Source organism: Embiotoca jacksoni, unplaced genomic scaffold (genome assembly GCF_022577435.1).
Source record: "Embiotoca jacksoni isolate LCO1_2020_lvr unplaced genomic scaffold, fEmbJac1.0.p SCAF_7, whole genome shotgun sequence".
Lineage (NCBI taxonomy): Eukaryota > Metazoa > Chordata > Actinopteri > Embiotocidae > Embiotoca > Embiotoca jacksoni.
Window position 1 is genome coordinate 1,476,484 of NW_027185425.1, and position 24,711 is coordinate 1,501,194.

A 24,711-nucleotide genomic window follows, 5' to 3' on the forward strand; every position below is an offset into this window, starting at 1 on the left:
ATATTCAATCACCGGGTATATACAGCATAGTAAGACTTACAAAGAATTTAAAGAAACAATTATTTCATGAATAAATAAATCAAATATTTATAAGGCATTGTGTTAAAATGAATGCAGCGGCTTGAACTAGAATGACTGGAGGAATGATTATTGCATTATTTTTTTTACCAATAACTTCAGTTTCATTAAGAAAATAAGTAAAAACAGTAAATAAAAGATCTATTTTAAGATGGGAGAGCTGAAGCTGAAGTTTTCACTGTTATTTCCGCACTTTAACCCGCCACTGTCTCATTTCAGGATGTCAGAAGAGATTTTTTTTTTTTTGGTTACCTTTGTCCGGAACAATCTCGTTCACTGGGATTCGACTGCCATTGAGCGCGGTGAGCACGACTTTGGGGATGCGATAGTCGCCCAGCCCTCTCCTGGAATTTTCTCCCCACTCGTACTCGGACTGAGGCACCACAGCTCCCACTGCACCCAGGAAGGAGCCGTCCAAGTCCTTCAGCAGACTCTTCTTCTTCGCATCGCAGTCCATGTCCACACAGTCAGCCGGGTTCACTTTACTGAGGCGCGAAAGGATGAAGTCAGTGTTTTTATTTTTTTTCATCAAACAGTTAAATAAAAAGAGCAGAAAATATTTAATCTAAAATCTTATTTCAAAGTTTGAAGGTTTTTGCATAAAAAACAACAACAACACTTTGTTGTTTGTCAGTTTACATTCTAAACTAAAGCAGCAAAATATAAAAAACATATTATTTCTATATTTTCTATATCCCCTGGTGGGTATTTCCTTCGTTTCTTCGTGTCTGTTGAAATGTAATGACATCCTGACATCTGTTAATGTGCAACAACTCACCCCAGATCAGGCCTGTGGACAAAGACTTTGGCCTCCTCTGTGCTGTCAATCATCGTGATGCCTGAAACCTGCACAGGATGCTGCAGGTCCTCGTTGATTGGGTTGGTGATGAACATGAAGTTCATCTCGGTGGAGCAGACGTCTCGGAACCCGACGAATGTTGAGTCTGGAAGTGGAGCAGGAGAAATGAGAAGTAAGTCATCTGTTTAATATTATTTTAAAGGTTGTTTTTGATGGTAAAGATCACACACAGCCTTTTGAAAAATCACTCTGGTGCGTAAACGGAGCCCGAACTCACCCGTGACCGTCATCAGCCCTTTAATGGCGTTGTAGTTTATGTTGAGGTGATGGGGCTTAACCGGAGCATTGTTGTGTCCAGATGCAAAGTTAGGCCAGCAGATTCCAGATCTGCCTCCTGTGCACGATGAACATAACAGTTTAAAGGGAGGATCATTTATTATCAGCTTCAACAGCTTGGAAGTGTTTTTAAAAATTCCATCATTTTCTCATGACGTCGTGGTTTGTTGAACTAAATGGTCAAACTTTTTACAATAAGAACCTCTTTTATTATAGTTGTTTGAGATTTGTTGAGTCAAGATGTAAAGTTTTTTTTTTTTTAATTTTCCACTCCAATAATTGTGTCTGTATCCACGTGTTGCTCCATCTCAGAGTTATCAGTTTAATTTATCCTATTCGGGTAAATCCAAACCCCCCCGAAGGTGCTTTGAAGTGAGATGTCGTTTGTGTTTGAGCGGCAGGGAGGCTGCACGTCACCTGTGAGAGGTCTGGGAGCTCGATGTAAGGTGGTGATGGCAATGTTAAAGTCACTCGTGAGCAGAGTGGCTGAGCAGTTGAATTGCGGGCTGCTGCCAACAATTAAGGCATTCTGGGGAAAAAAAAAAAAAAAAAAAAAGGGGCATGAAGTAAATCTGTCAACAACAACAACAACAACAACAAGAATCGGTGAAAGAAAAGAAAGAAACCTCTCACCTGAATTTTAACCGTTTTATCAGCGTACGCGTGTGAGAGAGAGGGAGGAGCGAAGATGATAGGCATGATGCCCATCCCGTTGTCCACCAGGGTCACATTGGAGATCATGACATTCATGATGGTCTGTGAGAGGAAGAGAAAGAGGAAGACGATATTCAGGATTATACTGCACCTTCATTTTCTCAAACGTCCCGACCTCAGCTCTTCTGAAGTAAACAAATATCAAGACGATAGACTGAATATAAAAGTGGATGTAACTGCCGGTACTGAAAAGTGAGGTCAATGCGGAAGTGCCTTAAACTGCAATACCACCGGGGACCACTAGGGGTCGGCCCCAAAAAAGCTTCCTGCTCCATTGACTGCCATTCAACTTCTCTCAGGAAATACAAAGTCAATACATTTTTTCAACATGTTATAACAGTGTCGTTCACTAAAGTCACTCCTTTTCATTAGTTTTCTGGCAATTCATCTGAAAATAATCCCGTCATTAATTAGATATTAGGGCTCAAAATGTGGCATGTTTGGGGGCGTGTCAGTTTGATTGACAGGTCTTTGACCTTAAACCACCAAATGAATGTATTCGTGTGTAAAGTTTGGTTGTTGTTGGTGGTTTATGTTAAAAACAAAACAATTAAAAGCTTAAAACCGTCCTAAAGTCATCTGGATCACATTAGCTGTTTCTCTTTAGTGTCTGCTCACTAAATGCTAAGATTTTAAATTTTTCCTTACACTTCCTGACACCATTTGTTTTCAGGTTACTTGCACTGCTTTTGTGGCCAAATTAAGCACATAAATAAAGGTTTTCATACCTGGAAGTAGACGCCGAAGTCGAAGCTCCTCCAGATGAAGAAACCCTGGATGGAGATGCAGTCGGGCAAACCGTCGTTGTTCAGATAAACTCCGTACAGACCGCCGTGAGCCTCGTTACGAATCCACTTCTCATTTTTATTCACATAACCTGCAGAAGTGACGAGGGGAACATGTCTGTTTTTAATGTTCAAAAAGAGACAAAAGTTCAGGCCAGCATCGGACCTCGAACTCGTCTCATTTGTAGAAGTTACCTGGGCAGGGCTCTCCGTTGATCCGATAGGCCACCCTCTCGTAACCCGCCACGATGTTGTGCTGCAACACGACGTTTGTCCCCTCGTTGACCTGATATAAAAGAGTTAAATAAAATCCAGTCCAGATCTTTAACGTAGGGACACACATTTAAGATGTTGTTTGTGTATGTTGAGAAGACAAACCTCGACGGCAGCGTTCCAGTTGGACTTGATGGAGTCCTGTCTGCCCTGGTACGATCCGGGCCACAGCGTCATCATCACCAGGTTCCTCCTCACTCTCGTCTCATCGCCCCAAATTCTGATGCCTGCAGACGCACATGCGCTTTGTCAAAGAGCTCCTGACGAAAGGTGCGTGAAGACAGACAGCAGAAGAAAGGGAAGAAGCGCTGTGTTTACCTTCTCCGACTGTGTGGTGGACGACGTTATCGTCGATCGTCAGTCCGTCCGTCCTGAAGACGCCGATGGCCGGAGAGAAGCCTTCGTGGAAAGCACAGCCCTGAATGTAGGACTCTTTTACTGAAACCTTTCAACAGAGAAAAACAATATCAATTTTACATATCTGACAGATAATTTTCTCTCCAGTAAACACACACAAGCCAACACAGCAGCTACTGGTTCGGTTTATCTCCAGCAACAGGAGAGGAAAGGAAAAGACTTTTATCTCAGTTTTCCCCTGTTTTTGCTTTCTGTTGTTATTTTTGTACAAATCTTTTCCCATCACACCTCTAGATTTATTCATGAGATGTATTTATGTAAATTAATTTGCAATCTCTATGCTTTAATGTGTGTGTGTGTGTGTGTGTGTGTGTTTCTGTACCTCTCCCAGGTTGAGGAAGGCCACAGAGTAGCGTGGGTCGTAGTCGTCGGCCCAGCCTGCCTGTCCCGAGTGGAAGAACTCCACGTTCCTGATTTGAGCTTTACCTTCATGGAGAAAATAGCAAACTGTAATGATGGAGTGTCCGAGAGTCGTCATGGTAACTGCAGAGTTCAAATATGCCATTTGTGCTGCTTTTTGCACTCAAAAATCTCTTCCTCTTTGTGGCTGCTTCCTCTCAGTCTGCACATTGTATTTGAGCTCATTTCAATTTTATTAATGTGTCTGTCGAGTTTGTTCCTTCGTTATCTGTTGAGAAGGTTGCTGCTGTAAAAGAGCATACAGCATCCCAATATAAACAAAAGTTAAATAATAAATAACAATCAATAATTAGCTTAGTGCAAAGTGTAAATACTCTACAGCTTGTCAAGGAGCTTTTAGAGGTTCTGGAGATGCAGTAAACACAGGACTCTAAGAATATAAATCCCTTTAAACCCCCTCAGTAAAAGGAGGTCTATTTACCTTTGTAGTCGATTCCAGCCGAGGAGTAGGTGCTGACCAACAGCCTGGCTCCGAATGAGTCGTTCATCATATCTGGATACTCCTGACCGATGATCTTGATGTTTCTGGTCAGGAGACCAACGTCAGCCGCCAGAGTGTAGGAGAGCGATGAACCGGACACCGAGTGAGTCTCACCTGAAGACAGAGGAGAAACGTAAAGTCCATATTTTAGTATTTTAAGTCGTGTTACTGTTGAAGTTTCACACCATTTTTAAGTCCTAAAGTCACGTGACATGTCTCTGGTGACAGAGACTGACCGATGTGAGTGTGCTTCAAAGGCTGGTTCAGGGTCAGGACGCTGCCGTCTGCTGACACGGCGGCGATCTGACATTTTTCTGTCTCCCATGCGTTGTAGCTGGTGGTGGAGATGGCGATCTCGTCTCCAACCTGCAGAAACAGAGAAGCAGGTACTTAGACGACAGACTGGTAACTAGTTGCCATGGTAATTGCATTGGTATGTGAAGTAATTAGCCTTGATGTGGGAAAATGTAAAAGATGGAGAATATTTGATAGATGAAGATCGAGGGATCAAACAGTTTCGATTTTGTGCAGATTTCATATTTCCTCACATTTGAATGCGACCCACAGAATTAAAAGTTAGAATCGAAGCACACAAACCTGCCAATCGACAGATCGCTTCAGGGTCAGAGTTTTCGATCCCACCTTGGCAGTCGAAGCGAGCTTGGTGTGGTAAACATCGTGAGGCTGTCCGTAGAGCTCCAGTGTACCAAACACACCTGTTGTGCAACCAAAGCAATTTGCCTCTGAAACATCTGCCACGACACATCTGCATCAATCTATTGTGAAAATGACTTTGTTTCTGTCCCGATCTATAATGGAGCTTTTTTTTTTTTTTTTAAGTACCACACTATCTGTAGAGATCATTATTAAACATAAAATTTCATCCATTAAACAAAAGTCTTCCGATGTTTTTCATGACGCCGTTTTCTCACCCAGGACTTTGGATCCCTGGTTGGGTCCACTTGGCAGAGGCCATTCGGGAGTGAGGTGGTTCCCCCTCAGCTTGATGTGCAGCTGACATCTGAACGGCTCGTCGTCCCAGCCTGCGATCAGCCTGCCGCCCTGAAACAGCAGGAGACGTAAACACAGATGGTGTGTTGCTATAGTTTGACGTTACACAGGTGACACAATAATAAATACTCCAGTCAGCCTTTTGTTGATGCTGCTGGAGGCATAAACTGACATTTATTTACACAAAAAGACATTTGGGTCACTTTTAAAAGAGGTGGCAACGTCCTCCTAAAACATGTTTTGAAGATAAATAATATAAATAAAGAGTGAGATAAATTCTGATGTGAGAATCATGAAGTAATTACTGATCCCACTGACCTGGATGGAGATGTAGACGGCGTCGATCACCACGGTGTTGTCCTTGGGTGCAGAACAAGCCTGTGTGCTAGCCGAGCTGTTCTTGGTGTTTGGGATCTCCAGGACTCCGATGACGGTCAGCTTGTTGAGACGAGGAGTGTTGCTGTCCAAGATGATCCAATGTCCTGTGGATCGGCAGAGACCCAGAGGTATTTTAGTCGTAGTATACCAACACGAGATCGTCATCAAACTGAATATTTGGGTTTTATTGTGCATTTTCAGGAAATGTCATACTCAGTTTTTTTTTTATGAATGTTGTTTATTCGAAATGTTTGAAGCTCCACATTACCTAATGGGATAACCACATCAACGCCCTCTGTTGGCACTTTAAAATTGTTTTCAGCTGAATATTTCCAGAAAGAATCGTCCGACCACATTCTGGAGAGAAACACAAAGACAGGGGACAGGATTTAAAAATCAAGTCTGTAAAGACAAAGCAAATGGTGCTGTTGGGAATAAGAGAGTGAGAATCAATTTGCACCATGTTGCAGTGAGGGTTTAACGTACACCAATTTGCCGGGTCGTTTGTTGGGTAAGGTGGGGAGTGTAGCCGGAGGTGGAGGGATGTATTCGGGGTGGTAAAAGCGGTGGACTGCGAAGTATATCGGGATGTCGACGGCGGCGTGGTCAATGCTGTAAAATCGCTCGAAACTCTTTGTATTCCCGGACACTGCGGAGACAGAAGGAGGTGACATATTACTGTCGGTTCTCTGCTTTTATCACACTGATATTCATGTGTCATTTACTGCTGAACAAATCCTTCTTACTATTATCAAAGATATGACTCTGTATGACAATAACATTGAAATTGAATTGAAATGAAAATGAGGATGATAATAAGAACTGAAGAAGTCCAGTTGCTTTTGGAGAACCCTAATAAATTCAATCGGCTGGATGACTGATAATCTTCACACAGATAACAAAATACAACGTTCACTTAGTGTCAATGCTTATTTTTAAATGTAACATAAAACGTAATGTTTGCTGCACAAGCTATTTTATTCATAAGACAGCAGACAAAAGGAGCTAAAATAGAGTCAATAAAGTTCATTTGTTTCTGTCCCATCTATTTTGTTTGGTCCATAAATGGTCAAAACATCCATCACAAGTTCACACAGATCTTTTAGGTTATAAATCTGAAGGAACCAAACATACCTGCATAGGTTTTGTTTGTTTTAAAAAGTGACATAAATTGAATTTATGCTTCACTTTTTAACTATTTATATCATGTGGTATATATGATAAGAGTTGAGAGGCACCAGTAAAAATGAAAGTTAATAAATGTCCTAAAAGATGAATCGCTCATCAAAATTAGCACGACAATCAACGTATGCACATTAAAGTGCGTCTAACCGATGTAGGAGAGCATGTTGGTGATGTTGTTGAAGAACCAGTCTCCGTTCTTGTTGTTGAAGTTCAGCGGCGTCGACACAGGTGGTCTCCTGTCAGCGATTCGGACCATGTCCGGAATCTGGTTGAATTTGTAGCTGATGATGACGTATTGGTCCCGCTGCATGCGGGGAAACGTGCAATTAATACGCGGCGCATGTTTGGTATTTATTCGTCATATTTACCGTCATGTGAGAGATCTTTCATTACCTTGAAGTCGTAGAACTTTGCACTGTATGTGATGTTGGTGATGTGAACCACGCCGTTGAAGTCCATGTTGTACGTCTGTCTGGAGGGCAGCAGGACCATCCAGCCGTACTTATGGGTCAGCCTATCCCTCAGATAGGGGACCACACTGCTGCCTGAGTTTAAAACGACAGACAATACAGTCTCACATTACTGCAGAGATAGTAGCATGTTTAAAAAAAAAAAAAAAAAAAAAAAAAAAAAAAAAAAAAAAAAAACTAATAAGCATTTATAAGCAGTAAATTATCATTGAATGGTTTTAACATTAGAACGGAGCTGTAAGCAGATCTAAAAAGATATAATAGTGTTAATGAATATATTTACAACTATGTTTTGATATAGTTTCATTCAATCTCTGTTTATACAGCAGCTTACATTTGTTGTTGACAAATACATTAACAAACACTTATATCTTCTTAGAAGTACATTATAAGTGTATTATAAACCATGTTTATACACTGTCAGTAAATAGCTTCTGCAATGTGGCCATTTTAAGTGACTGAAACCAGAATAGAATATTTAATCAAAATTGTTTATAGAATTTGAAATTACACATTTTACAAATTTAAACTAAAGGAACTATTTATTTAATTTTTATATAACAAACATTTTGACAATAGCCTAATGTGTAGGATTTAAAAAAATATATATAAAGAATAAAACCAAACTAAACCACATAAAGAGGTCTGATGTTTGATATTCAGTACATTACAGTGATAAAAGATATTTACTGTAATTCCCACTAATCACCAGTAGAGGGCAATAAATGCAGCAAGATGAGTTACAGCTTCCTCAACAACAAATTGAGCCGTGAAAGTACATTATGTGTGTTTTAACACCATATGAGCTGGTGAAGATGACATTTTTGTCTCTCAGAATGGCCGGTGTGGGATCGTTGAACGCGAAACGGTTGAAGGTGACGGTGTGGTCGCACACCGCGCCGGGGAAACCCAAACTCCAGTTGGCATTCTGGGAGCAGTGAGCCGGGTCCAGCAAGGCGGTCAAAGGTACGACTTTGTGGTTGATGTTTCCTGAATACAAGCAAAAAAAATAAAAAAAATACACAGGCAACATGAAGTTTTGATGACCACAAACATAAACAATGTAGTTTTCTTTGACTCAGTCACACATGTTGTCCTGCTGCTAGAAATGCTGAGCTACTCAATAATCAAATATGTATAAATAGGCTGCTTAAAACAGTCCCTAAGAAACGCATGTTTTCCTCCTGTTTGGGTAACGTTTGAAAGAAACACTGTAAAGGTCTGATGACTCTGTTTCAAAACGTTCCACACAGACAATCCACCGTCATTCATGTTGTAAGACGCACTATATTATAGCAACCTACAAAAAAAAGCACGACAGGTAAAGCAGAAGTACAAAGAATCATCGCCGTGGAGACGTCTGAACTTGGTTAAAAAAAAAAAACAACAACAACCAAAAACGGGAATATCAGGACTGCACTAAGTGGAATTGTCATGAAAGTATAATATTTTTGTCTACTTAAAAACAGTAAGTGGCTGAAGGCTGAGTACCTGTGAGGGAGCCGTCACTGTCCACCAGCTGCACTTCGTGCTCCCACCTGAAGCTGGCCTTGTTGGGGGAGTTCATGTACTGGATGCCACTGAACCTGACCTCCCAGCCACCACACCCGTTCACACACGTCCTGTCGATGGCGGTTACCCCGATGGCTGCGCAGGACCTGCGGTCAAAGTTTATAAACTTGGTGTTGAGGACGCTCATGCCGTCGTCGAAAGGCATGACGACGCCTTTGTGTGTGCAGTAGTTGCTTCCCAGGCCGAGCTCGTCCATGTGGCCCACGATGATGCTGTTGGACACCGTCGCCCCTTTGTCCTCTCCGAAGCCATCCACGGCCCAATGGAATATGCGCTGTGCTTCAATGCCGGCTTTCTCATTGTTGACCATGACAAAGCCGCTGAACTGCACGGCGCCCACGTTGCCCCACTCGGCGCCCTTCTCACAGTTCCAGGTGGTGAGGGAGTGGAAGACCGCGGGCTCCGGCGTAATGCAGCGGCAGCATCCGTCCTTCATGGGGGAAAAGTCTTGGAAGATCCAAAGGCCGAACCGGCCCTGGGAGTGCACGGTGTTGTTATGGAACTCCTTGAGAGGAACCTTCTTCTGGCAGATGTCCATGTCGTACGAAGAGCCGTCGGGGTTATCGTGCATGCGGTACCAGAAGCCGAAGTGGGTGCCCCCCACAGCGGCGTTGTGGCGGACGATGTTGTTGGGATTGGTGACCCAGTAGGCGGCGGGCGTGATGTCGTCGTACAGTAAGGTGGTGCTCCTCTTGACCAACACAGCCAGGTTGTACTGCAGGATGTTCTCCGTCTCGATGCCGTCCTCGATGAAGAAGCCGCCGCCCATGACGTTGTAGATGATGTTGTGCTCCACCAGCAGCTTGTGGGTGTTGTGGATGGTGACGGCCCTGTTGAAGGTTTGATGGATCGCGCAGCCCCTCACGTACGACTTGTAGTTGACGTTGCCCATCAGATGCCAGTGGATGGGATAACGTTCCTGCCTGAAGGCCTGACCTGCATGGAAGACCTTTGGGACGAGAGCAGAAAGACCTCAAGCTCTTTAAAGCATTTTGAGAGCACATACAAAAGGGACAAAAATTATAACATTGTGAGGATGAGGACATGTAGAAACTCTGGCGTCATCGGATTAACACAATTACCTGTACTGAATAGGTTAGAACTTGACCATGCCAGAGCATGAAAATTCATTTTTGCAGAAATATTTTGAAGCGGTTCACCTCCACATATTCCAGTCTGCCGATTGAGAGGTTCTTGTTTGGCTTCGGCGTGTGGAACATGATGCAGCCTCCAAACTGGTCGCTGTCGAACTCCTCTCCAAACCGCCCTTGGAAACACGTCTGGGTGGCAAATTCACCTGCAGCACAAAGAAAAGGAGGATTGTAAGATATGTGAAGTTGTTTTTGTTTCAAAACAAGCACAACAAATATACCAGGTATAAATTATTACAACCAAAGTGTAGGGGTTCCAAAAAAAAACCCACAATAGTTTCATTTCTGAAGCAATTTTGAAGTTCGTACAATTTATGTTGGTTTTTGTCATATTAACACACATAAATTTCACTTGGCAAAAACACTGTGTCTTATTCTTCCCTTTAACAAAGACTTTAATCTCAATAATCCACCGTAATCCCTCCACAGGTCCCGTACCTTTGTGGAAGTCGTCAGGGCAGGCTTTTATCTCGTCCTGCCATTCTTTGTGTTGGGAGCCTTGTACCACGATGTTCCTGGTGAGGAGACCCACCTCGGCTCGGCCTTCGAACACCGTGCCGTCGGGCAGCGTGACGGACACCCCGAGGTGAGTGAACGCGAGCGGTTCGGTCAGGGTGAGAGTCTTTCCGTCAGCCGACACGGCGGCGATCCTCCTCACCTCGTTCTCTCTCTGACTGTGCCTGGAAAATGAATCAATAGATAGATTTCTACTTAATCGGCTTAATACTATAAAATAAAATATTAAGAAAGTTTGATAGACTTGCCCCATAAGGTCTTGGGAAAATTATTACCATTTTAGTTGTGAAATCTCAATTTTTTTTTTCTACTTTACAGAAAGAAAATGGAAAAGTTATTTCTTCCCACGTTTCCCTTTCAGGCATGATTTTTTTTGTGCTGCTCTGTTAAGTTCGCAGGATTTAGTAAATGACAGGTATAATCCTGACATCTCCTCTTTGTTATGACGGTGTTATGTAACAACATTTCACAGCAGCCTCAGGGTGTGTTGTGTTTATGCACGACTGTGCGCTTTCTTTGAGAGAAAAGGGACTGTGAAGTTGGAAGGCTCTTTTAATTTTTAGATGGTGAAGAAGAATATTAAGATTCTTCTTTTAAGGTTTATCGAATATCTTGTGTTTTGAAGGGCAAAACATATAGTTATTTAAAAGCTACCTAATTAATTTATGCTCTAACATTAATGAAGACCTTGTCGCTTCCTTCATCAGGGTCAGTATGACATAAAGTTATCACACCGGCCGATGTGCAGTTTGATTTTTACAGTTATGTTATACTTTTTTTTTCAACAAAATGACTCACATTTTGACTTTGTAGTTCAGATCTACCCTTGATAACTTGGATTTATGCCTCAACATTCATGAATTAGAGAACTTGTTGCACCTGTGGCCGGTGGAGGCGACGACGATCTCATCTCCGACTTTCCAAGTCACCGCTTTCATCAGGGTCAGCGTGACGGAGCCGCCGGTGGCCGTCTGTGCCAAGTAGGTCCAGGGGACGGGGACAGGAATACCTGGGGAAACAGGTTGTCAACAATGACTTGCACCTGAGGAGAGCTGGTGAGGTGTCGCTGATAATGACCCCCCCCCCTCCTCCCGTCAGGCTCCTGATGCCTCTAAAGCTCACTACTTAACATGTCACATCTCACAATATCAGTAAACAACCTTTGTAAGTGCCTTTAGACAAAGCCAGGCTTGCCTGCACTGCCTGTTTTTCTTTATGCTAAGCTAAGCTAACGGCCTCATGACTCCAGTTTTGTCTCATTTAATTTATGACAAAAAAGTGAATTTGTTCACAAAAATGTCAAACTATTTCTGAAATGTCAACATTTTTGGAAATACCTAAAGTTGGAGTGACATTTTTCCACTTTAACTTAATAAACTCGCTGCGTATCTTGTGTGTGTGATTTAGACCTGGTGAGTTCATACCATGGAGGTCGAGCACGCCCTCTTTGACAACCAGCGTCTTGGTTCCGTAAACAGGAAGTTCAGGTGAACGCAGGTTTCCATGGAGCGTGATGATGGCTTTGTGCTGGAAAGGCGCCCCCTCCTGGCCGATCTGGAGCCGTCCGCCATCTATGATCAGGATGTTTTCGGCCTGCAGCTCGATGTCTGCTTCGTCAAACTCCAACGTCCCTCCTGAGACCAAAAAAAAAGAAGCAGATTACAATCTGAAAGCTGTTGGCATAACAAGACGCTTTATTTAATTTCACAAATAATTTTTCATTTTAATATATTACCTTATTAGCACCAGTTACCTGGTTACCTGTCTGTTTTTGTCCTAAAAATCAATAACTTCTAAAGGAATTGAACAAATTCGAAACAACCAATTGAAAAAAAGTCATATTTCCCTTTTTTAGAAGTCTGGAATGACCTGAATTTTTTGTTTGCTTTATTTTTACAAACACACAAAGTCTGTAAAAATGTCCATTATTAAGTAATTCATGCACCTTGAATAAGAAGCATTTTGAGCACGGGGGTGCTGGTGTCCAGCAGGATGGTCTGGCCTTTGGTGATGACGGCAAACGAGCCCCTCTCAGGTGGAGACAGGCCCCCCCACGTGAACCTGGACGACCACACGTCAATGTAGAAGAAATCTGCCTTATCCTAAACAAAGAGACAAAAAAAACATAATACATCCTGAAAAACATGTCACAAAAATGTATGAAATCAGTCTGTTGATACTGTCGATGAAGCTCTTTTGTTTGTCAGATCAGAAAAAAATGAGGATGCTCTTTCAATGCCTGCAGGCCTTTCTGAACTATAAATCCACTCTCACCATCTTGGCGATGCCTTGGCCTCTGATGTTGACTCGGACTTTGGTTTCCTGGGACTGCCTCTGTGCGTTTGTCACACAGATGATGTGTGTGTCTTTGGTGGACTGGACGTCACACACGGACCCGGCGATCGTCACGTTGACTTCATTCATTTTAGTGCTGTAATGTGGGACAGTGAGTGAACGTGAGCAAGTGTGCAGTGTATAAATACAATATATTAATACACAGCTTAATTAACTGATGAATTAACACAAGGGTAGATTACATAGACCAAATATAATCTTAAATTATGCATTGTAACATTTATGTTGCATGTTATGTATGTACATAGTTTAATACAAGGGAATAGTATAGAATCAAAATGCTTCAACAATAATATTCCTCCTAATTCCTCTCTACTTGAATGTACCATAGTGCTTGTGAATAATACAGGTGTATATGTATATATATACAGGTATATATATATATATATATATATATATATATATATATATGACGTCTACAAATGTATGGTCACAAATCTCCAGTTAATTCTGTAATTATTAGTGAAAAGGGCCAGATTTTAATACATTGTTAGTGATTTTTAAGTTTGCGACTCTGAAGGTGCAGTTACTCAATTGCAACACAAGGGGGAGTATCCGCTTCAGTGAGCGCGAGTTGTGGTGAAACTGCGGGAGACTTCCGGTCCTCAGATGGAGAACAGCCTGCGAAGCAAACACGTCTAACGTCTCTTTTCTCTGGCCTCCGGTACAGAACAGGTTGGTAATGATTTTTTTGATATTATCACAATGCATTTCTACACACTTTAAAAGTCTTCTAAACGCTGTTTGACCAAGTTCCCTGTTGAAAATAGCTGGTTTTGGTCAGGTTAGAAACGCACGTGTCCACCACGAGGCTCGTTAGCTTCCGGCTGAACCGTGTAAACAAAAAAATGGCGGCCTTACGATGAACATTTGACTCAACTGTCACTGAAGCTCCCTGACACATGCAACCTTACTCAAGTTGTGTAGCTAAAGTTTTGGGTAAAATACGGTTTCCTTAGGATATCTAAATGTGTTATTTCTGGTCATGTTACCATGGTAATACTGTAATAGGTTGAAGCTTGTTCATCTCAAAATGGCCAGACCTGCCTGAGTGATGTTGCTTATATTTTTTTTTTTTTAATTTAAAGAGCTAATACTGTGTATTGATATATATATATATATATATATATATGGAAATACTCATATTCCTTGTATGTAAAATACACTCAGTAATTTTTTTTTTTTTTAAAAAAAGCTTGTTTTCAAGTTAGAAAAATATCCTCACTGGAAGATGCTTCATAAAAGAAAAGCAAATGTCTTATGTACAACTGTAAATTGAGTGCTTGACAATTAAGCAGTGGGCAATAATCTGGGTCTCTCTCTCTCTCTCTCTCTCTCTCTCCCCATATGTTTGCTGCAGACAACTCTTCCTTCACGGTACCTGAAACCGGAGCCGGTGATGGTGAGCCGGGTGCCTCCGGCGGTGCCTCCTCTGCGCGGAGAAACCGATGCGATCACCGGAGTCAGCTGAGATTTGTAAGTGAAGCCTTTCGACGTTTTGACGGCACCGAGCGAGTTGACGACTTCCACGACGCAGTTCACCTCCGACTGAGTGTCTGCGAGGAGGCCGGACGCCCACGCGGGAAAAACACACACAAAGACAGACACGCAACAACAAAAGGACTGAATGAATTAAGATGCTCAAAAGAAGATAACAAGCAGCCTCAGATGTCTCATCATCCATGACAAGTTATTGTCTTATCTGACATGTCACGTTCGGTTTGTGTCCGTTTAAAGTTCAGCTCAGACCCGACTGGTTTGTCACATTAAGTCGGGTCTCGAAAATATCAAAAACCAGCAAGGACGCATTCTTTCTGAGGGGAAACGTGTCGTAGATAATGTAGCTGATGAGAAAATGAGCAGTCTTTTATTTTCTACAAAAAAAAAAAAAAAAATCTAAAATAACTGACAAACTTCTCGTCAAAGAAACATTTTTTTAGTTACTTTGCGTTTTGGGGCTGCGAAGGTGAAAACTGGTTCTTGTGCGCAGTAATATTACAATAAAACGCTAATGGAGATATTATGTCTCCACTTAAAATGACCACAGTCCGACTGGCAACTTGTGATGTGAGAATAGACGACGTCTCGCACCAGATTGTTTCGTGATTATCCAGTTTATACTCAGTCAGCTGTTTAAAAACCACAAAACAAAGCTAATAAAAAGTTAAATTGTCATCAGACAACAGGCTGTGGGTTTCCAGATCGAATTTTGGCAAATGGTTTCCACAAAGGTTTCTGTCCACACAGATTGTTTATCTAAATGCAAATAAATCCAGATCAATAGTACTCGGGACAAAAAACGGAAACCCGAACGCCGATATACTTTAACTGTGTCTCTTTTAGACTAAACTCACCGCTGTTGAATGGAGACTGGCAGTACAGACGGGTCGACGTCGACATTTCTCTGTGAACTTCACACTTGTCTCCGCAGATCAGCACGGTGGAGTTGTGCGGGTCAAACCCAGAGCCCTGAACGGACAGCAGAGCGCCGCCACCAAAACTCCCTGAATCACAGATCAGAGGGAAAGAACGTATTCAGGAAAGACAAATCAGAACAGGAACTGCGGGGGAGAATATGACAGAGCATCAGTGAAGTACAGCAGAACGACTACAGGAAGTGCAGTAAAATGTTCGGGACCGTCGTCTCTCTCTGCTCACCCTCGTCGGGCTGCACGGCGCCGAGAGTCAGCTCGTACGCGAACGTGACGTCTGACTTGGCGTAACCTTTGACCTGGTGGTGCAGCATCACTGGGTAGGTCCCCCCCGGGTTGTTTCCTGCGGTGCACCGGACCTGCGTGTTGGAGGCCGAGGACACGTCGCAGGGGACGCGGTTTACGGTGACGGAGATGAGCTGAGTGTCATTGCCGAATCCCGAACCGGTCAGTGTCACGACGGAACCGCTCGGCCCTGTGGGAAACGCTTTCGTTTAGATTGAGGCACGATCTCGGTCTTTCTCAAAATATTACTCATTTGAGTTTACTATATAAAAAAGTACGAATTAATATAAGTTTGATGGAACATACATTTTTTTCCCCCCTCACAGATTAAATTTATTTTACAAATTTTAAAAACAGATTTTATCATTTAGAGGAGTTGAAACAAAAAAAGAAAAACCTTTACTTTTCTTTTTCCCCAAAAATAAATTTGTTTACAGAAATTATAAAATTTTCTTTGGCTCGTGGCTTCGTGCATTCAAAAACCTGTAGCCCAACAAGGATGATTGATCCAAAACAATACAACAACCCTCCTTTATGTCTCCTGTTCAGGCTTCGCTTACAATCTGAAATGTATGAAGAATATTTCCCCGACCGTCATAGTTACCCGTGTTGGGGCTGATGGCGCTGACGACAGGCGTGTCTGCTGCAGAGTAGGTGAACTTGAGCGGATGATACTTCACAGAGAAGACCTGGACGACGACGGTCACCACCCCTTTGGTGCGAGGCGGCGTCAGGCAACGAAGCCGACCCGGCGTCACCTCCTGAATCTCGCAGGGTCTATTTCCAATCGTCACGCTGGTGTTGCCCGGAGCGAAGCCGGTCCCCGTGAGGAGGAGCGGGGTTCCTCCGACCAGGCTGCCCACGTTGGGGCTCATGACGACGCGGGCGTGACTGCTCAGGATGAACTGACCGGATGAAAGGCCTTTGCTTCTCACGATCACCCTGAGCAGATGGTTGCCGGCCGGCAGGGTGATGACGCTCGCTGCGATTTTGCCATCGGTTACGGCGGTGACTTCCAATTCTGTGGCGCCGGCGAAAACCGCCACGTCGCCCGCACGGCTGCCGAACCCCGAGCCGTAGACGTTTACGAGAGTGACGTTATCGACGACGTCGGAGAAAACGCGAGTAACCGCGGGAGTGACGGAGGAGGAGTACTCGAAGGAGCAGTTTGAGTGACAGGAGCTTCGGACCCGGCCCGCGTGAAAGATGACATTGCCGACGTGAGGCTGAGAGGGAGCGGTGTCGCAGATGATGCAGGTGTAATTGACGGACAGGACGCTGCAGCGCTTGCCGGCTACGGACACGTGTCCCTCTGAGAAGCCGGAGCCGTGGACGAGGAGCCTCGTGTGGCCGGTGAGGCTGCCGACGGGAGGCGACACCGAGTCGATCACGGGCAGGACCACGAAGCGACGGCCGAGCTCGTCGAGCACCGCGATGACGGCGCTGCCGTGCCCGTTGACTCTGACGGCCACGGGGAGGGCGACGCCGATGGGGAGCTCGTTGTCGGGGCGGAGCTGGCAGTTGATCTCGGACAGAGAGCTGGTGATCACCTGGCAGGGCTGATCTCCCACCGTCACCTGCAGCACACAGCGGACCAGCGAGTCACGACAAACACGAGAAATCGCAGCAGTTTAACTTTGGTTACGGAAAACTGTTTATTTTCTGCCCAAAGAATGATTTCGAAGTTGAAAAGTTTGTTTTCTAAATGTCAGGCTGCGAATGAAATCTAATTGTCCTTCAAATGAAGCTTAAATTGATGCAAAGCATGTGACGTTAGTTTGCACGTGTGGTTCAATTAAGAAATACACATATTTCTGGAAGGATGTCCAGTATTACCTCACAGATTTGGGCTCTTTTTGCCATCATCTTTGTGTTTTATTACTCAAAATTAAAAAAAAAAAAATTTAAACTAATTATTTGTTTAGTTTTGTCAAATACAGACAAATTGACTGAAATTAGGCCATTCAAATAGTTTCTTTCCGTTTTAGGAGGATTCTGGGAAGTCGTGATGGATTTTATAGCGTTTATAAAATAAATATGTTGCACTGTTGTATCTGTTATATATAAACTTAGAACGTGTTTTTAAGAAGAAACTACCTGCATAAAAAAAAATACCAAAGAGCACATTTTAATTTGAATCCATTCAGCTATAAGTCATAATAAGTGGGTTCACCTCATTGGCGCAGGTGATGTTGCTGAAGTCGTTGCCCTGTATGCGGATCACTCGGTGGTACGAGCCCTGTTTGGGAGAGATGGAGCGGACCGTGGAGGTGGAGTCGGCGGAGGTGCTGTAGGAGAGCCCGTCTGTGGCCCCGTCGGCGCGTTGGCACGCCGAGGAGGCGACGCACGGCGGGGCTGCTCCTCTGACGCGGCGTGAACCTGCAGCGCAGACGGTTCGATCCATCGATCGTTAGCTTTTATCATAATAACGAGGCGTTTCCAGATTTACCGGAGGATAAAGCTTTCGAGTCGCCGCGTAGAACGTCTTTACCTCCTGCCGCCAGTCTGGCCTCGATGCCCTCCACGCTGACGGACACTCTGCCGCTCTTCTCCTCCCGACTCTTCACCCTCACGACTCCCTGCAGCAGCCAGACGTTGGCGTCGTCGATGTAGCCGCTGCTGTAGTAGTACACGCCGGGCACGGTGAAGCGGTAGCTGAAGAACCCTGAGACGGGAGCGAGAGAGAAATCACGAAGCATGCCTGGACGTGGCCTTTTCTGTCTGTCCCGTGTCTTTTAAAGGTGGGGGGGCACATTCCTGATGACTTAACACGTGTTACAAATAACAAAATGGCGAAAGTAAAAACCTCATCAGCATAAAAAGGCCGGAGAAGATGCTGAGGCAGCAATATTTTTCTACAAAGAACAGGACGCACTAAGGATGCAAGAAAGGAAGAGCTGCAAATATAGCTTTTTGATTTCAAATTCAATTTTTGGATCGTTCAACAAAAAAGATGTTCACACCTTCTTGTCATGCTGTTGGTGTTTAGAGGACTAAACTTTGCACAAAAAAAACAAACAAAGAAGAACCTTTCTATCAAGTAACATTAACGGAGTTAATTACTTTTTAATCTATTTGGATGAATATTGAAAAACCAACAAACTGTCATTACATTTATGTTTTTCTTTGCCTGCTTATGCTGTTTGCAAAGTATTTATTGTCATAAGACTGTTTTTAAACCTCGTTTTTGACCACTTCTTGAAAAGGAGATTTCAATCTCGCAATATCACTTTTATCTGCTTACTTAAAGGAAAATAATAATAAGAAATGTGCAAATGATGAGATGATATCTCACTGCAAAATAATGTAAGGGTGAATTTTTCTATCTAATGGAGATAAAAGAGGGAACTCTGTGGTATTTGTACCTTTGGGAGTCTTTGACTCCCCGCTGTTAAATGGCCCTCCTTCATAAATTTTGCCAAACGGGCTGGAAACACTGAAGACGCGGTACCCGAATTTCAGGAAGGGTGGAGCCTCCCAACGCCACGTCACCACGTCTCCAACAAACACCGTGAGCAAGGTGGGACTCCATAAGTACCTTCGGTTATACGCTGGAACACAGACAGGAAGTCTCACACGGACAGAAACAATAACACACGCAGGACGAGGTTTCATTGTCTGAGGCTACGGCAACGTGTAGTTTAAGTACTCGTAACCCCGTTTCTAAATATGACTTATTAACACAGAACGAAGGACAAACCAGTTTTGAGATCTCGGTTTCTTGAGTTTCTAGGTGTAGCAGTCACGAGGGTGACGGCGTCCTCGCTCGCAGCAGTTTTCCGTATGTTAATCCTCTTCTTGTTTGATTTAATTTCAACCTGCTCAGATTTAGTTTGACACCTGCACAAAGGAGGGAAACGTGAACCTACCGTAATGGGTTTCCTGGTTGGTGACGACGTGCGTCTCCCCCGACCGCACAACACACTGCAGTTCGTTTTCCGAGGCGGCCGTCACTTCGCACTCGGCGCCTCCTGTCACCCCACACGACAACAAAATACGAGTGACATCATGTGTGAAACTTCAGATGGCATTTAATACTGCTTTTCCATATTTGCCGCCGTCGTAACGTCAACACGGGTTTCCACCGGCTCCCGTTTGGATTCATTCGTTGGTAAAACGCACAGTTTGTTGGTGTAGATTATCGCTGTGGTATTTTCAAGACGGTTTGAAACCGCTGAGTCACATGTTGCTTACCGACGGACACTCGGTTGTCAGACGTGTTGCTGCTGAAACCAGAGCCAGAAACGGTCAGTTTGATTCCGCCCATCAAAGAGCCGCACGGCGGGGAGACGCCGTAGACGTCCAGGATGTATTCAATGGTCGTGTTCACACCACTACTGTAAAAGAAAAAAGACAGTCACACAAATTCATTTCAAATTATATCATCGCTTGTCACATTTTGATATGAATAACAATGATGGGACAGTTTTAAGGGGAGTTTAACCCACTAATTATTTAACTGTATCACTGGACACTTAATATACGCCAAAGTCAGATCCAGTCCACCTAAACTGTCCCGGGTCAAGAAAACGGTCTCATCCATTTATTTAAAATAAATTTGCCTTATATACGATATCCTGCTTTTAATTAGTTAATTTTCTGACTCACTTAGACTTTTTTTATGTTTGTTTTTCTTTTGTTTGACTTGCCGTCTGTATTAACTGTTATCGTGTTTACAGAGCTGAATAAGGGGACATTCTTGAGATAACAGCTCGTATCTTCAGATCAACTTTTACACCCGACCTTCACGCAACACCAGCCCGTTTGACGCATGAGGGAACATTTCAAAAACACTCGTTACATCTGGCGACACCATCACCACCTTTTGTTTTGTTTTAAAACGGTGTTTTTTTTAAAAATTTGTTTTATCCGTACCTGGTCTGAGGGAAGAGGCTCCCAATCAGCACGTCCACCTGGTGCCGGCCGGGCGGCAGCACGGGCAGAACGCAGGTTATGTGCGTCGCCGTCCACTGCGCGGTGACACACTCCCTCCTGCCTACGAACACCATGTTGTCGTCGTTGCCTTGGCCTCCGAGGTTCGATCCCTGGATGGTGAGAACTCTGCGTGCTACGCAGACAAAAATCCTTTTTAAATATCACTCAGTTGCGGAGATAATTAGCACTTGTCACTTTGTGAATTCCTCTTCATTTCTAAAAAAAAAAAAAAAAAAAAAAAAAAAAAGTGCCCCTGACCTGCAAGTCAACATTACGTGACTCAAAGGAAAAATTAACGAGATGAAGCAAAAAAGTTTCCACATGCTGCTGTAAGTTTGGGATGACGCATCGCAAACACACTGAAATGAGATAAACGTCTCCCTGCAGACACATGACGCTCTTTCACGGTTCATACATTCATACTTTTTTTCTTTTTACACATTATAGGAGTCCTTGTTTGACTTTTAGCATCCCGTTCTGTGATTGTTGTCGACAAAAAACACGCGAGCCTTCTATACTTATAGAACTGGTTCACTCATGAGAAATGTACCTTTATGTAGTCAAGTGGTTTGTTTTGTGAGAGAACACAATGTTGATGCTTTGCTCTGAAACACAATGAAGAAACACTGAATCCTTTTTCTATTCATTAACGAAGAGGAAGCCGACTACTGCATAGTTTCTGCCGTGTTCAGTCAACAAACAGGACTGCTATTAATCTTTATTGACAAAGCCCAACCTCCTCATTACACTTGATTCTTCATTTAACTCAATCAAAGAACGCTATACAAGCTTCATGCAGTGATTTTACCTCCCTGACAGTTTATTGGACGCGTGAACTTGATGCATGAAGGCCTCATTTAGAGTAAATGGTGTAAAATGTGACCCACCAGTCGCAGGAGTGGTCTGGGGGCTCAGGCCTGAGATCTGGGGTGTCAGTTTATTGTAGGCGATGGAGCAGTTGGCTGTCTGACTCATGTTTCCCACCGTCACTGTGATGACCTGCGACCCTACTACTCCCTGAAATGAGTAATATCAGCGTTTTTCATTAGAAAGAGAGTAAAAGAATAAAAGATCAGTGAGTGGTCGGGCCTTATTCAGAGCTAAAGACCGAGAAACCAAGTTCATCGTGCTGTAAAATAATATAAAAATGTGAAATGTACAGTCAGATAATGTGGGAAAATAACACCAATAGAAAAACAGTGGTTTGCAGTTTGTAGACTTACTGTGGGTATTCTGCATTTCAGCTTGGTGTCACTTGCACTAACCACTGAACACTCCTTGTTGCCGACGGTGACGGTGGCGTTCGGGCTGAAGCCGAAGCCTGTCACTATCAGCAGGGTGCCTCCTGAGGAAAAAAAAAAAGAAAAGAAGGTAAGTGTTAAACTTTCTAATATAATTGATGAGTGTCAATGTTTGTTTGTTCCACAGATTTTTTTCGAGTCCGACCTGCGATGTGTCCAGACGGAAACAAAGAAGAGACAACGAGCTGGTAGGTGAAGAGGAGGATGTTCCCGCCTGCGTAGCGTGAATCACCCAGAGAGGGGAAGCTGACGGACACTGGGAAGGTACCGGCGCTGGAGCTGCTCAGTCTGCACACCTGAGTGGTAGCTGGAGCATTCATTCACAAAAATATGGCTCAACACCTGAAGACGAACCGTATCTTATTACAGGAACAAACTGCCGTGCGACGTTCCCGTCTCACCTGTGACCTCTTTGACGTGGCACCTGGCTCCTCCCACCATGATGAAGGCGTTCTCACTGCTGAAGCCGGTCCCGGTAACAGTCAGCAGAGTTCCCAGACCATCAGAGCCTAAAAAAAAAAAAAAAAAAGGTATATTTAATTATAGATCCAGCTTTTATGTTATACAATGATCGACATCTCAGGTGTTCTAAATTGTTGAACTTCCCAGACACATTTGATGTGTGAAAATATTATATTTTCATCATTTTTAATGTTCAAATTTAGCAAAAATCTCAGATCTTACACATCTCTGTTTTGATTTAAGTCAGGAAATCTGACTGCATATTTTATTTTTATTAATGTGTTGCTGTGTTTTTAATTTGATCTGTTCTTATGCATTTTATTTCTTTTTCCTATTTTTGAATTACATTTTCGCATATTTTTATGTTACATTATGTTTTTTATGTGAAGCACCGTGTTTAATTTTCTTGCTGTAAAGCACTTGGAGCTGGATTTTTGTATGAAAAGTGTTCTAATATAATTAATAACTTTGTCATGCTTCACGGTGACTGAACCTCTGCCGTTTTAGGGAGCGCACCTTGAGACGGGCTGATTCCAGTCACGACTGGAGTTTCCTCTTCTGACCATTCAAAGCCACAGTCACCCGAACACTTGGAGGGAATGCCGTTGATGTGAACCTCCACCTGTGAGCATAAAGTTCAAATCATTAACACATCAAGTAACGCTTCACAGAGTAAAGGAGGACGTCTCTCAGTCACTGCAGTACAAAGAGGTTATTGGCAGTTCATAGCATGAAAACAGACAAATGAAATCCTGCCTTCAGGCACAGAAAACATAGAATACAGCAGCATTATGCAGAGAGATAAAAATAGAACCTGCTCTACAGGATTCATAGTAAATGATCAGATGATGCTGAAACCCAAAACCACACGTGCTGGAGGCCTTTTTGAATTGAATAAGTTGTACCTGCGGTTTGTTTTCAGCGACGCGCAGGAAATCTCCTGTCAAACTTCGGATCATCAGTCCTCCCCTCACGCGCTCATGAACTGAAATGACAACGTTTCCACCGACAACTGACGAGCTGTCGACCTGCAACGACAGCGAATCACAATCAGGACCCAAAACCTGCACGGCTGTTCTCTTTTATTCCTGCAAAAACTTTAGCAACAGAGTGTTTTTATTTTATCATAAAGGTAAAAAACTAAGGAAGATAAGAAGAGGAGTCAGACGTGGATCAGAGGCTGGTTTCCAGTATTGGTGGTCCACTTCACCCTCCACACGGGTCGTCTGCAGCTTCCCTCCTCAGCTACGCTGACATGTCCCATCCCCACGATGCTCTCCAGAGCGTACTTCAGGTCCTCCTTACCGATGTTCGCAGGCAAACCTGAGAACAGGTGCTGGTCAGGTAAGACACCTCAGAAGGGACTACAGTATGTAGAGGTGGCGTAAGTGTGTCATCTCTCCAATGGTAACACTGTCATTACAGGACGAACGTCTGTACCTTCTGCTCGACCTCCATAAATCTCCACATCAAAAGTGCCGTTCAGAGGCGGCGAGGCTCTTCTAGGGCGGGTGATGGTGACGGTGGATGCTCCGTCCCTGAATTCGACCATTTCCTCGTTGTTTTTGGACATCTTTGAACAACAAGTTTTCTCATTAACAGTCATAAACAGTCTTTTAACACCAACACACGGTTTTTCCGGGATGAAATAAGTATTTTTATTATTTGTATATTTATACAGTGTTAAGACCTCTCCAGGAAGACCTCTCTGCAAACCAGCTCATTCTGCAAGTTGTGTGGTATGTGGTTCTGGTGCAAGCTGTACTCTCGTTCCAGGAATTAAAGCTCGACAGATACTGGATTTTGTGGCCGATGCAGAGAAGGTATGGTTAAGTTGTAATCTTGGTTCTCTGAGTGAAGAGACTGTTTCTCCAACTCGTACATATAAAATATGTAACAGAGTGGAGAGAGAGTCTCAAGACGATAGAGGACGTATGGTTACATTGTAACCTTGGTTCTCTGAGTAGTTTTTCCCGAGAGATAGAAACAGACGGTACCGTTTGTACCAGGTTTATCTATTGCTGCAAAGTTCGACCTTTGTTTACATTGAGGCATATGTGGGAATTACGTTCTTGCGTCGCAAAGACAAAAATAATAACAGTGAAAGGTATACATGGGTCACGTTTACACCTTTTAAAAACTTATGGTTTTGAGTCATAGCCCATTTTATGCATCATTATATCTTAATTTAGATGTTTAGAAATGCCATGTTTTATCAAAAGTATAGAGGCAAAAGGTGAAAACTGAAGTCAGATTAAATTTACGCAGGTTTTCCGCCTTCTGCTGTAATCTGTGAGGCTGCAGCATGTCGAGACACGAGACACAAACAAGACCACTCAGGCGCCTCTGTACTGT

The 24,711-nt window shown here is 43.4% G+C and overlaps 1 protein-coding gene across 1 annotated transcript in view; it reads right to left on the minus strand.

Annotated features, from left to right (window-relative positions):
• LOC138214690 (fibrocystin-L-like) overlaps nt 1–24,711 on the minus strand; it is a 40,333-nt gene that overhangs the window by 3,431 nt on the left and 12,191 nt on the right. The window contains exons 24-68 of the mRNA XM_069176464.1: nt 23,797–23,929; nt 23,525–23,679; nt 23,262–23,384; nt 22,873–22,978; nt 22,296–22,403; nt 22,040–22,201; nt 21,817–21,938; nt 21,481–21,610; nt 20,534–20,726; nt 19,853–19,995; nt 19,528–19,629; nt 19,024–19,209; nt 18,150–18,323; nt 17,832–18,037; nt 16,263–17,235; nt 15,600–15,848; nt 15,296–15,445; nt 14,323–14,497; nt 12,861–13,017; nt 12,532–12,688; nt 12,011–12,220; nt 11,466–11,595; nt 10,509–10,750; nt 10,080–10,216; nt 8,839–9,868; nt 8,146–8,337; nt 7,271–7,422; nt 7,025–7,181; nt 6,179–6,341; nt 5,961–6,049; nt 5,633–5,796; nt 5,236–5,365; nt 4,901–5,019; nt 4,540–4,669; nt 4,244–4,417; nt 3,725–3,828; nt 3,304–3,415; nt 3,091–3,212; nt 2,908–2,998; nt 2,656–2,804; nt 1,847–1,969; nt 1,631–1,742; nt 1,155–1,271; nt 857–1,022; nt 331–563 (exon numbers count right to left, since the gene is read on the minus strand). Of these exons, the coding sequence (XP_069032565.1) occupies nt 331–563; nt 857–1,022; nt 1,155–1,271; nt 1,631–1,742; nt 1,847–1,969; nt 2,656–2,804; nt 2,908–2,998; nt 3,091–3,212; nt 3,304–3,415; nt 3,725–3,828; nt 4,244–4,417; nt 4,540–4,669; nt 4,901–5,019; nt 5,236–5,365; nt 5,633–5,796; nt 5,961–6,049; nt 6,179–6,341; nt 7,025–7,181; nt 7,271–7,422; nt 8,146–8,337; nt 8,839–9,868; nt 10,080–10,216; nt 10,509–10,750; nt 11,466–11,595; nt 12,011–12,220; nt 12,532–12,688; nt 12,861–13,017; nt 14,323–14,497; nt 15,296–15,445; nt 15,600–15,848; nt 16,263–17,235; nt 17,832–18,037; nt 18,150–18,323; nt 19,024–19,209; nt 19,528–19,629; nt 19,853–19,995; nt 20,534–20,726; nt 21,481–21,610; nt 21,817–21,938; nt 22,040–22,201; nt 22,296–22,403; nt 22,873–22,978; nt 23,262–23,384; nt 23,525–23,679; nt 23,797–23,929 (8,452 nt within the window). The remainder of the gene's footprint in view (nt 1–330; nt 564–856; nt 1,023–1,154; nt 1,272–1,630; nt 1,743–1,846; nt 1,970–2,655; nt 2,805–2,907; nt 2,999–3,090; nt 3,213–3,303; nt 3,416–3,724; nt 3,829–4,243; nt 4,418–4,539; nt 4,670–4,900; nt 5,020–5,235; nt 5,366–5,632; nt 5,797–5,960; nt 6,050–6,178; nt 6,342–7,024; nt 7,182–7,270; nt 7,423–8,145; nt 8,338–8,838; nt 9,869–10,079; nt 10,217–10,508; nt 10,751–11,465; nt 11,596–12,010; nt 12,221–12,531; nt 12,689–12,860; nt 13,018–14,322; nt 14,498–15,295; nt 15,446–15,599; nt 15,849–16,262; nt 17,236–17,831; nt 18,038–18,149; nt 18,324–19,023; nt 19,210–19,527; nt 19,630–19,852; nt 19,996–20,533; nt 20,727–21,480; nt 21,611–21,816; nt 21,939–22,039; nt 22,202–22,295; nt 22,404–22,872; nt 22,979–23,261; nt 23,385–23,524; nt 23,680–23,796; nt 23,930–24,711) is intronic.